Source organism: Pleurodeles waltl, chromosome 10, assembly GCF_031143425.1.
Source record: "Pleurodeles waltl isolate 20211129_DDA chromosome 10, aPleWal1.hap1.20221129, whole genome shotgun sequence".
Lineage (NCBI taxonomy): Eukaryota > Metazoa > Chordata > Amphibia > Caudata > Salamandridae > Pleurodeles > Pleurodeles waltl.
In genome coordinates, this window is record NC_090449.1 from 99,196,415 (window position 1) to 99,209,911 (window position 13,497).

Sequence of the window (13,497 nt, forward strand, 5' to 3'; positions counted from 1 at the left end):
CATGCAAAATTTAAAGGCCAAGTAAATCCACATTCCTGACCCTTGGTTAGAAGAAAAGGAATTTGATCTCATTTTTTTTCAGAGAAGAGCTGATGTTTCAGACACTATCAGGGCTGCCACCTCCACCTGTTAGGAAAAGTGTGTGTACTCTTTATTTAGAAACGCTTGTTTACAGGAGCTTTCTAATGTAACTTGAGTCCATCGACGATATTAATACCATACAAGAGTCAAAGAAGTACACAACAGGCAACTGAAACAATAAAGTTCAGGTGCTTTTCATTTGAGCACTTCATGCAGAATGTGACGTGGAACGAAATTTAACAACATCTTTCGAAACTGCAAAAAATGCTCCACGTTTAACACTGCTTTAAAGTTGGAAGCTTGTTGCAGTGTCTGGTTACCTTGCTGTTGCAATTATTAATAAAATCAAACATGGAGGTAATTTGCTTGTAATTTTTTTTTTAATTCTTTAAAAAAAATAACCATCACATATTCACACATAATCTTCAGTAGAACAGTAAAACACTCAGGGATGACTAAAAAGAGAAAGGGATAAAGAGTGAAAAGAAAAAAATGCACTTAAGTGCACTTCTTTTGAGGCGGATTTGCAGGTGATCTGGCAAAATGCTGTCAATAAGCGGAAGAGGACCACTGGCAGAAGTGTGCTGACACTGCCCTATGCTTTATGCTGCAGTAGGTGGAAACAGCACGTGATTGAATGGATCAATGGCTGAAGAGTGCTGGCCCAAAGACACTTTCTGTATTTGTATATGAATGCATTTTTTAAAGATTGTGGTCATCACGTGGGCCTGGCAAAACACCTAAAGCTATCTCTGGGCCCGACCTCACAACAGTGCTACACATTAATAAAATTACATTAAAAGTATTAGCATGTGCATTTAATTGCTGAATAAATAAGCAGATAACTCAATATCCATAGTTCTTCACATGATTAGTGGAAGAAAGATTTGAACAAACTCTTACAGGTGCACTTGTTTTTGCACTTATCAATCACACTTCAAACTCTGGTCACTGGCAAAGCTGTATCTGTCCTTTGTTTGGGTGGCAGGGTTGGCTAAGCATGTACACGAGCTTACACCTTGCATATGTTCACCTGCACTCATTCCTCTTTTCGATGAACCTCATTTCACTATAATATATTCAAAATGATTTGCGTTTGATACCATTCTACAAATGGCTGCCCACAAAATGACAGAAATTGCCACCAGTAAGCCAAGGAGAGTATTATGCCAAAAGGGTTCACCATCCTTCCATGTCTACCAACATTAATGCCATTTATATAGTTAAGCCAGCAACAGGCACCATCATATCATGGAGATCTACAATATAATAGGAATTATCACCTTTCTTTTTAGACCATCATTCTGGCAATGGAAAGCATCTTCATGCCAAGGATGTCCATAGTACATCAGGATTATCACTATTATGCCAGGTTCAAGCAATATATCCTAGGTGAAATCATCAGACTAAGGATCCTACACTTTGCAAACAAATACCACCATTATGCAAGGATCGGCTTTCAACAAAGGGCAGGCGTCATCCCATGGATTCCAACAATTAGCTAAGAATTGCCATCACCGTGCCCAGGCCAGCATTTTTCCAGGGTTGGATATTATGCTATGGATGCCCACAAGTCACCAAGCAACACCACCAATATGTGAGCCATTATTTTACCAGAGGGACGAGCATGAAGCCAAAGTTTCTAAGAATTACCACCATTGTGCCAGATTCCGTATTTTACATTAGGCGGTGAACACAACAGCCAAACACTCATACATGTGACAAACACGCACCGAATGAAACGCATGGACACACACACACATCAGTTTGTATGCTTCTCTTCCTCAGCCACCCAGACTTCAGATACTGTCCTGACTGTCTTTCCCTCTAAGCCATGCCCCTGCTCTGCTTCCTTCCTGATGTCACACACACAGACATTAGAGGTGTGCACAATAACCAGTCTCAGATTTAATTAATGGTTACACTTTTGCAGTCAACCTGCTGTCCGTGTGGACGGTAAACGCTCTCCTAAAAGCAAGCCTCCCACTTCTAAACTCTAACTCAATCAGTGAAGTAAGGTGTGAGTGAATCCAAGGAGGCCTGCTTTATTTCAAGAGCAGTGCAGGACGATACCAGGTCTATAACTTGTTTTTCGTGATTTTAAAATGTGTTTCCAAACTGACTAAGAATGGTAATTTTTGTCATGAAATCAATTTCACAAAGAAACCTGTAATTTAACATAAGAGTATCGGAGTTTAGTACAATGCAATTCGCTCTTTAAAAAGAACCCTGTTTGATTTTTATGGATGAGCTAAAAGCGCTCCATCCCATTCTGTAATCTCTCTTTGGGCTGCCACCCACGCCCATGTCACGTCAGTCACTTACATTGGTTCGTGGGCTTGCCTTTTAAAATCCACTTGCTTTCATTTGTGAAAGGCATGCATACACCATGCCTTTTCCGGGGTGTAGCCCACCTACACAGCACCGGTAAACTACTAAAAAAATACGAGTCTCGATGTTTTCAGCATGGTGTCTGGACTACTTTATTTGTTTATTTTCCACGCAGTGCGATCGCTCGGCATTTTACATAAAGCGATCACGCTGCGTTTTTTTTTCTTTACAACACTAATAGCTCTAACTAGAACTAATGCGAGATCCGTTGCATTGAAAATGCTTGTTCAAGCTGTCTCGACAAAGCAGCTGTCTCCAATGTGATCAACCTAAAAAACTTACAGGAGTACTGCAGAGAGATTATGGCTCTGCGCACATGCTGCTAGCCATGAGTACCTTTGATTGGACAGAGGTTGTGTGCTGACACAGAACAAAGGGCTTTTCCTTCCACACTGCTATGTTTAGTTTCTTTATTTATCTAGCTGCCAGTGCCAGCAGTAGTATGGCCTGAACTTTGAGGGCCACACATGACATCACAATGCTGTAAAGTGTCTTAGATTACCAATTTACAGTGCTTGTTTTCCTCTGGCAGAAGCACTGATGGGGGAAGCCAGTCATGAGGAATGTATTGGTTTGTGTTTGAGAAAACTATTGGATGCTGACGGCTACAATAATCTACATGGATTTTTAGGTGATTAAGAAAAGATAGCTATCAGAGTACTACTAAGAAAGGGGTTTAGGCTCCATCCACATGTTGGTTCACCCGAATACATGATTTTATTGGGCGGTATTCAGGTGCTTTCACTAAAAAGACTACTTGTATTGTACGTTTGTATGTATGGCAAAGTCATCCTTGAAACAGGTGGAATGAGTTGGCTATGGTTGCAAGCTGATGTTCATGGCTATAGGCCTGATCTGTTTATTATGAAATGTATTGATAAAGAAACTAGGCCTGATATAATTTTTGGGAACAGCATATGTTAACGCCAACAGGCATTTGAGTGTGGATTCATATTACACTATATTAAAGCCTACGGATAGGTATTTAGTTACATGGAATTTCACCAATTGGGTTTTGGTGTCAGTGTGCCACCTAAACAAACTGTCAGGTTAGAAGATATGCATCATAATAATCCTTGTTAGGCTCTCTTACGATAGGCACTATTTTGCTTTGTCAACTGTAATTTTGTATACATGTGTACTTTTATGACAGTATGCCGGGTTATGGTGCAAGTCAATTATAAAAGGTTTGGTTGGTGTGCAGGAAATGTTATGCCAGATGCATTAGGTGTGGCCTATTTATTATGAAAAGTTATTACAAAGGGAGTAAGTCTGGCTTATTTATTTTGGAAAGCATGATGTAGAAAGGGTATGTGGTTACATGTAATTTTACAGATTACAATAGCAGGCAAGGGAATGCTTGTTGGTCACCCACTCCGACAATTCTTTGTGAGTAGAATTTCATTGTGATGATTTTTGTTAGGCATAGTTTGTCAACTGTAATGTTGCACATATTTCTAATTTTAAAAATGTATGCCTGGTGGCTGCAAACTTATGCACAAACTAGCAGGTCTGTGTTGCATACAGTGCCATGCCATTGTTAAAGGGCAGAGGCCATATTGGTTTACTGGGAACATTTAAGCTAGATTCTTTGAGTGTGATCAGTTTGTAATGAAAAGAAAAGGTATGACAAAGCAGGTAGACCTTACTTACTGTGAAAAGTGTTTGTTAAAGGCAATAGGTTTTAAGGGTGGTTTGTTATTAAACTGTGGTAAAGCCTGTAAGCAGGTATTATACTGCATGAAATCTTGCAGATTATTGTTTTAATGAAGGAGTTGGTCTTGGGGACCTAACTAAACAAACCAAGGGGTTGGACTATTTAAGCTAAAGTAATCCTTATTAGGATATATTAGCACCGATTTTATATTGCTTTGACACTGTATTTGGAACATATTTATAATGTACTAAAGTATACCCTGTGGGAAGGATTAAGACCAGTGTAGCAGGTATGAGTTGGTTATGGTGTAAAGCCAATGATATAGGCCTTAATGAAAAGTTATGATCTTTGCTTTCCCTCTTCTATGTTAGTGTTTCTTAAGAGAATACTACATGTCTCCTTGCAGTGCTAATGGATTGCTTGATTGCTGCTCTTTCTATCTATAATTCACTGCATCCAGTGTGGGCACTTCTTTTATAACAGGAGACCATAACAGGACACAGTTGTCCATAGTGCATTATTGTTTTACCATTCCAGGATGGGCAAAACATTAGTTCTGAATGTGATGGTCATGCTGGAACTTTAAAACAACGACAGACTGTTTACAATACCTATGCAAGAAGGACATTTGTTGCTATATTTAGTTTCATATTGCAAGCTTATATTGTTTTCTGCTTGTTTTCTTTTAATTGTGGATTCTGTGTTTGATTTTCTGCAGTTGCAAGAACAAGTCACTGGATGAAAGAATTAATGCACAAATGAGTGACAGAATGCATGTATGATGACTTATTGGGGGTCTAATCCCACCAATGACACTAAAAGCAATAGGCCAGACCTATAGGCATTGCAACAGAGCGTATTTTTATACTTCAGTCTCTTTTTAAGCAGCTACAACCATTACTAAAGAAAAAATAGGTGTCCAGTGGGAATAATGAGATGCCAAGTGCAGCATACTTTGGATAAGTGGGGGATAGGAGGAGTTTTTTGCATAATCATCTGAAGTGTTAGATAGCACTTTATAACACAATTCTGGCATTTCTAAGTGCTGTAATACTGCTATCCAATTTAATGTTACTATTGCCCAAAGGAATGTCCTGACAAAAGTGGAAACTCCATTCTGCCTTAGTGTAGGTTTGACTAGCAATCAACAAACCACTGCAGATGTAAACAGCTTCCAGTGACCCATTGAGCCATACTGTCAGCTATATGGGATTGCATTCCCAGCATGGGCTGATCTTGGATCAGCAATTCTGTTTCTTTATTGACTATGCAGTCTCCCCTTATTTAATTTTTCTGTGCTTTTAGCAGCCGCTTCAGAGATACTAATAATGCAATGAAAGGCAATGTATTTTTTTACATTCCCTTCCATTCGGTTATGCCACCATGTTACAATTTGAATGGACAAAACACTAACAGAATATCTTTCAACTGAACATTTGTTTCCGAACTAATATTTCTGATCAGGAGCATGTCCTACGCAGTGGTGGATAAGCATCGCCCCACTAGCTAAAACCCAGGAGCAGAAAAATAAAATGATATTTAATAAAAACGATATTTGAATAGTGTTTTATTTTTCTACTGCTGGCTCAGCCAGCAGGTGCAGGGAGGGGCGGGCTAGGCCTCGGGAAGTAGGAGTGGGGATGAGCAATTGTGTGCACTAAGTGTGCATGTGTGTTTGACGGCCTAAGATGGCCATCCAAACACACATACGCACTTATGTTTCTCCAGCCAGGCTGTGTACACAGCTAGACTGGAGAAAGTGCACAGGCCCCCACGGTTGTGTCTGAGTGGCAGTCCCTGCTACTCAGACCAATCCCGACGCTGCTTACATGCTACATCTAGCACGTAAGCAGTGTCAGGATTGCTGGGGATACCCTTCTGGTGTCTCCGAGAATGCTGGGACACCAGAACAGGCAAGGAGGAAGAGCGAGGCGACAGCGTCGAAGGGTAATTTTTTTAAAAAAATTTTAATTTAATCCAGTCATTGTCATCCCTGGCCCTTCCCTTGATATCTGCGGTAGCCGCACTGCTTCAATTTCAATTTATCTGAAAGACGTTTTTCTGCTGGTACCCATCCTTAATGAAGGGCCGTACTCTCTGCAAGTGAGGCAAGTTAAGTATATGAGAAGTGACCCTTTCCGTCCGACATGTCTCTGGTTCATGCCATGTTTAAGAGCAGCCTGGGCAACATGGTCGCAGCACAACTCCTAACATAACGTACAGCACCAAACAAACTACTCGTAGGCCTATTACAAAGCAACAGCAATTAACAAACTGAGTAGCCTATTTCTTCGTCCTCGCAGAAAGGACTCCAGGGCCTCCTGACGGATATCAAACTACTATACTAATGTCAAAATACTTAGATGCAGAAATAGCAACATTAATACGTTGAAATTTACCTCTGTGATACACAAAACATAAATTTGCACTCAGAAATGGACTTCTTCACATGAAGGATGGCATCTTTACGATGAAATTTTGCGTATGATTAATCATGTAGATAGGCGTGTTATGGGTGTTCCAGGTGGGAACACCTGCAAATGTTGGGGTACACCCACAAGAATGCAGGTTTGCAGGTATTCATAAAACATCTACAGGCAGCTGCTATCCTGCAAACGGTAAGAGAATGTACCGAAAGAGTGGAGTAAGTTGCGTTTTATAGTGGTAACATTGGTGTCGGTGACAAGCACCGGAATTCTCTGCAGGTGTAAATTTCGCCAGTTTGAAGATTTTATAAACATGTTAGCAGCAGTGAATTCTAGAATATATATTTACACATGTGAGTACTCTGTGTGGTTGCGGCAGTTACACCGTCCAAGGTGTACTCACAGGAGTCTTCATGTGTTCCAGGAAATGTATTCACACAGGAGCAAATTTCTGACTTATTTTGTAAATCCTACAATAAGATTATATAAAGGGTTGTGGGTGTGCAAGTCTCATGTTTAAGACCAGCTTTCACTGCACTCTTTTCAGAGGTCTACGTTGCTGCTCACATCCCATACCTCTTACACTGTAATTCAGCATTATTTTCAACAGAGCATAAAACGATGGCAGGGGAAGTACTGCTTGTAAATGTAACTTGTCTTCCTGGATTGGTGCCAGAGCACCGAAACAATAGTTTGAGTGGATTTTTGCTTTAACTCAAAATAGTCTTCTTGTATTTTAGGCAAGGGGTGATGAGGTCCCTTCCGCCATGTACTTTTATATAGTGAATGGGAACGCTCTGTCTATTTCACAGTTCTGGTACATAGAGTACGATTTAGCTGTACCCTCTTCAGCTCTGAAGAGAAAATGTGGCCTCTAGCTATTTCACATTTCTCGGTCCCTTCCCTCCATAGGACTCAGTAGCAGCACAGGAAAAATCCTGGGCCACTTTAGGCCGTGCTCCAGTAATACAATTGTTATTAATGATAGAATGTGAACTCCAGGAACACAATGGTACTGCCATGCCTGCCCAAAGTGTTCAGTATTTCTTCTAAAATAGTTAAAACGTATGTACCTGACTTTCTTAGCTCTTAAGCTTAAGATATTTTAAATGTTAGTTCTACATACATACACTTCTGAAGCCTCTTCTGTGAGAACCTTTATTTACCATAGCCAAACAATACTCTTTCAGGATTACACATTTATTTGTTATTCAATTGTGTTCTCGGTGTTTCAGCATACACAATTATTCATGCCTGTGGTAAAAGTAACTCATTTTTGTATCAAAATGTTGTAGCATATACCCACAGACATCGGCTAAGTGGGAGTAAGAATCTTTTGGCAACTCATTTTGATGACATAACCGGTTCCCAAATTAAGTTTCAAATTGGGCAACCTGCTAGACGCATTAAATTCCATACTGCTGTAATTTCCTAAAAACAATCTTGATGGAGGTATCACCACTCTCACTCATCGCACCCCGTTCAAAGCAGTAATTCATTACCAAATATCCACACGGTGACTTGCCACTATACTTAATTCTGCACATAGGTAAGAAAAATGCACAAACATTTAATAGACACACTGAGGGAAAAATAATCAGAGTGAACATTGCTTCTCACTATTGAACATGCACCTGGTTGCACATGGCTGAGCTGCTGCAGATGTTGGTCAGGTTCTAGATCGAAGCTCCAGGAAGGAGGAAGGGGTGGAAGGGAGCTTTTTGGACAGCTTGATGAAGGGCATTTGGCAGTGCCAGTGGTAGAGGTAAATGGGAATGCAACTGGGGCCCTGCAGGAGAAGGCTAAACTTTGGCCTGCGAGCCACAGCACATAGCAGCAGCTAGTGTTTCACTTGCTGAACCATCTTGATGCATACTCCAGATCCCCAGGCATTTTGAAAGTACCAACAAGCCACGTTTTGAATCTAAAATCTTCCTCAGGTACCTCTGAAACACCCACCCTTAGAAGGAAGGGAAAATATGATAGACTGACCATCTGGCTAATTCAGACTCATACATTTCGGTTTTGTATAAGCTGCAAAAACCTATTTGGTGTTAGAGTATAACTTCTGCAACCGAAGCACAGTGACCGCTTCACGTGGGGGCACAAATAACATTTGGAAACAAAAATTACTTGATGTGCCATTGTGAATAAACGACACCAAAACCTCTAAATGTCCACATATGTATGCAGTCGGCATACATATGTGCACAGTTACTGAACCAGACAATGGAGTCCGAAGTCAAAACTATCAGCTGAGCAAAGAGCCAACATCATCTTTGTTGAAACAAAATATTAAACTTCAAGTATGGCAGCACCCATCACAAAGACAAAGGAGTTCAGGCCTTAATAAGCTTAAGTAGGTATGGTATAAATGTTTGCTTGAAAAGGCCTTTTCAAAGCGTTGAAGGGTGTAGTCACCGATAGGTACTGTAGTTGGTGTCATACACCATAGGGGAATGCCTTGTGGATACAGATGTATAGCACACAATATCCTAAAAAATGTGACCGAGGAGAATCACATAAATTGCATACCCTCAAGCATGACATCCATAAATTCACTTGCAAATCCATGACTAATCGGTTGGCCAGTGCATGGGAAACGGCTTTTATTCTCACGTGATGGGCTGGCTATAATTCTCAAGAGGCAGAGCATCAATTGAGTGAAAAGGGAATTTGTCTGCTTGTAAGAAAGCCTAGAAAGCGTCAAGCTATAATTTACCATTTTAACTATTTACATCAGCAGTAAATTATCGACATTGTGACACTTTCTATTTTCTCTTAGCCCTAATTTCTGCATTAGCCACAATTGTTAGTAATTCTCAAGTGCTTAATTCTAAAAGTATAGCTACCAGATGCCCTACACAGCTTTCTGAGATCTATACAGAATGCTAAAACACAATCCATCCTCTATCCTCATACTGAGCTCAATGTTGTGCTACTGTTGGCATTTCTTGGCAATATACAACCCAATGTGTCTCGTTTGTTGGTGCCGATTTCCCTTTATCCAAACACTTCAAGTCAATGAAGAGCAAGGAAGATTAGGTGCTCTGCTTAATGTTTCCTGTTCATGCTAGTGTTATATCGGGGGGATGACCTACCTCAGGCACTGTAACGAGTCAAACATACCACCTGCCAACTGTAGCAGCAAAGCAGTGCCAGGATGTAAAGAAAAAAATGAATATAAAACAACTTGGGAAATTAAGTATAATGTGAATTAAATGTAACTGCAGATGTGATTATATAATCTTGAAAAGGTCACAACCATCTGAAAATAACTCGGATATTTTCCATCATACTATGAGTGACCCCATATTATGGTATTTATTATAACATTACATCTTTCAAGAGCAACTGGAAGCGCTTCAGTCGATAGTTATTAAAGGGTGCAAGTGCAAGCACTGTTATTTAAAAATGTTCTACGGTAGACAGCTTAGCAAAGGATATTTATTTATCCAGGGTCACCAAAGGCATGTAAATGGTCAAGTACCCACTTCTATATCCACGGACAACGAACCCTTATCACCTTACTGCACAAAGAAATGCATGGCAGCAGTCAGAGAGGAAGCAGGGGTTTGAGAGCATGAAAGCTGTTCTGGCCCTCTAAAGGTCTGAACTCCTTAGCTCATATGAACTTTGAATGCATACTATTCCTGCTCTCCATATGCCCCAAGATAATAGCATCATGCATGCATCCTAGAGATCCCTAAAATACCTCACAGGAAACATGTAACACTCCTTTCCAAGCACCCACCTTTCTTGGAATCCCAATACTCCATTCTAATGGAGCTAACATTGCCTTCTTCTGGCACAATGCCCGTATTTCCTTTCCCATGTTGTCTTTAGTGTAGTACAGCAAGGGATTTGTGGAACCTGCCCACCATACTTGAAGAGAGCTTGTGGGTAGCAAAGCCCTCCTACAGAATGCAACTGGTACACTACTATAGTCGGTTTACGGTTCCTGTGTACTTTTTTGTAGTTTTATTGCAATATGCATTGGCTTATTTTAGGTGTGCACACATTAATGTTCACAGCTAACACCGAACTGCTAAGCACCATTTTTGTGTGATATCCATTGTGACCAAGAAATGCAGTGAAAGATGAATGCCTTAACGGACACACTAATTGTGGGGAACCTCGCGACAAGTAATCGGCAAGTACCGCTCCTATTACTAACAACTTTTTTAGCAGTTTTAAATTATCTTCTCCAGAACAGGAGCTGATCTGGCAGTATCTGATATCGCTGATGTTATCTTACTAATACTTCACGTCACATTATTCCCCATTCAGATAACAACTACCAATAAACAGCATCCAACTGTACAAGAGGGGGTGTATAGCGACGTGTGGAAAAGCATCAACATTAAATCAATGAATCTGTCTCCCCATTTAATTGCAATCACATCGAAGATCTTACAAATTAATGATAATGAAAGAGGATTGTGCCACTAAGATGTGCAGTTCTGTGAGATCAATACATGTTTCTTCATAAACAAGTAATCTTTTCTGCTCCTCAATTTTTTTGATTCAGGTGAACCCAGAAATCTGAGGCGCTGAAAAGATTTTGCTGCACGGATGGAGCTTAAAAATAGAAGAGTAATTCCTAGTTCACAGTTCGTCTATTTCCCAAGCTAAACTCCATGTAAAAGGAAACACTATCCACTGGTCGCAGTTGACAAACTCTTGCCACTGAAATGGATTTTCTTGCAACACTGTTACATTCCATTAAAAAATACATACACAAATGTAGCCTTATTGTTGGCACAGTGGACAGAGTCAAGATTGGTCTATGCATAGATGTACATATTTAAAGTTAGCCCTTACAGTTAAAATCTGGCAAATATTTACTAATGTTCACACTTTCACTCGGATTACATATGAAAATCCGGCAAGCTGACAAGCGCTTCACATCCTATACATAAAGCATGCTTTTTTCTGTTTTTAGATGGGATCCTGTTCAAGAGAAGTACTTTAAGGACAAAAGCTTGACACTGCATTTTACTTACCAACACTCCGTTTTCTGCGACTAGGTGCAGAATGCTTCTCATGCACATGCCTGGCAGGGTGGGAGCTGTGCGATCTCACGGTTGCGCCGGACGCTTCTTCATTGGCTGCAACCAAAGAGTTACATTTACAAAATCATAAGTCAGACTACGATGGGGCAAAAACCTTTTGTCTTTTGAAGACCTGGCTTTTCAAGTAAGTCTCCAACAGACTAGCCTCACACACTAGCCAAAGTGCCAGGATATTCTCAACTCTATGTGTGCGCATATAAATACACATAATATAATATAACATAACATTATGTCTGAGATACATTCCTTAAGGAAGCAGAAAATAAATATTTAAAAAATCACTTTGATTCTCCATTATTTTTTCACAATCAGGGTATAGGCTGGGTGAGGAGCGGCCCCCTCTGGACATTTATCAGTGGAAGGAACGGCACACTGTCATTCGTTTTTTTACGTTGTAAAAGAGAAGCTTGCATTTCGAGTTCTGTTTGTATGGACAATGCTTCTCAGAAACTGAAGAGAAGCGATCCTCAACAGCGCCATGGCAACAGGAATCCAATGACCGAAAAGGACAAGAGCATCACTCAGGGGGACAGCTACATACGCTCTCCCCGTATATGAGCAAACTGCTGGTTTGCCTTGACAGGTTCATTCGTCTGCATCTCTCTCCAACCAAGTCATGTGGCTGTGAGGAGGTCGCCTTCCTCAGCATGTTGGTGCCTTTCAAAGCATGCCGTACTAACATATACTATCTGCACAGCCCGGTCCGGAAGCAATCTGAGACAGGAAGCACGGATTTGTCAGATCATGAAACAGGTGCTTCCCGGGCAAAGCTGCCAAAGCCCTCGGTCCTAAATTTGAAGCTGATATCCAAGTGTCCGTTTTCAAAGATGTTTCCAGAACACAAGCTAGAATCTGTAAGCATAGATGTTAATGAGAAAAACAGTACTCCAAATACCAATGTGCAGTGTGCAATCATATATTTACACCCAAGAGTGGGTTCAGATCTGATTCTCTGATGCGGTAATTTAGTTCTATGCCTCTTACAGGTGTCGGTGGCTCTGCATGTTTGATCTTTGCCCAATTAATCATTTCCCAGTTGCCATAGAGAGGGAAGGACAGGAGTAACCACTCTCACCTGCTGGAGTGTGTGTGAGAAGAACATCATAGTTCCCGCTCTGGTTAATTTCTAACGGACTAAAGCATGTTAGCCTTATATTTGAAAAATGATAAACAGGCTATGCGCAAATCAGAAATGCTTAACACATTGAAACAAAAACACTACAAGATAACCTGCACCTTTAGCCAGTGTGAAAAGCAGAGTTATTGACTGACAGAATGCAAGTTCAAACGACTCGTATGTCTTCAGATATATAACCACAAATTGTAAATAAAGCAGAATGATCACCTGAACACATCTAGAATTCACTCCAACATGTATTTTCAATCTTGAAACTGAAACATATCCACCCTAATAGTCCATTACACATGTCTAATGTTGTGCAGGGATTGCAAGTTCGCACTATCTATGATTCCTACTGTGCACGGTCCCACACATCAAGGAGGTTGGGATGTTTTAAAACAACAGAAGAATTAAGTAGATAAAGAAACCTTCTAACTTGTTATGGTGGTTCAATGTCACCTTGCAGCTCCAACATAGACAGAACACTTGTTTAGTGATTTTTTTTAAAGAATTCCAAAAATGTTTTGCAATCTGAACGAACTTAAAAATAATCATTGTAACATCAAGAGCCTGACCATCCAAATTCTGATCTTCAAGCAGCACCTGTAGAGGAACTGACTTCCTCGACATAATCTGCATATCTGTTTTAAGAAAGACCTTTTAACAACCTTTGTCCAAAACGACTGTAATCATGAGGCTATTTGCACCACTTGTGCTGCATTCATCCTACCCATGTAAACCAGGTAC

The 13,497-nt window shown here is 40.4% G+C and overlaps 1 protein-coding gene across 3 annotated transcripts in view; it reads right to left on the reverse strand.

Moving 5' to 3' along the window:
- The window catches only part of PDGFA (platelet derived growth factor subunit A), a 70,969-nt gene that overhangs the window by 30,496 nt on the left and 26,976 nt on the right, over nucleotides 1-13,497 (reverse strand). For all 3 annotated transcript variants that reach the window (XM_069209837.1, XM_069209836.1, XM_069209838.1), the window contains exon 3: nucleotides 11,562-11,666. In XM_069209837.1, the coding sequence (XP_069065938.1) occupies nucleotides 11,562-11,666 (105 nt within the window). The remainder of the gene's footprint in view (nucleotides 1-11,561; nucleotides 11,667-13,497) is intronic.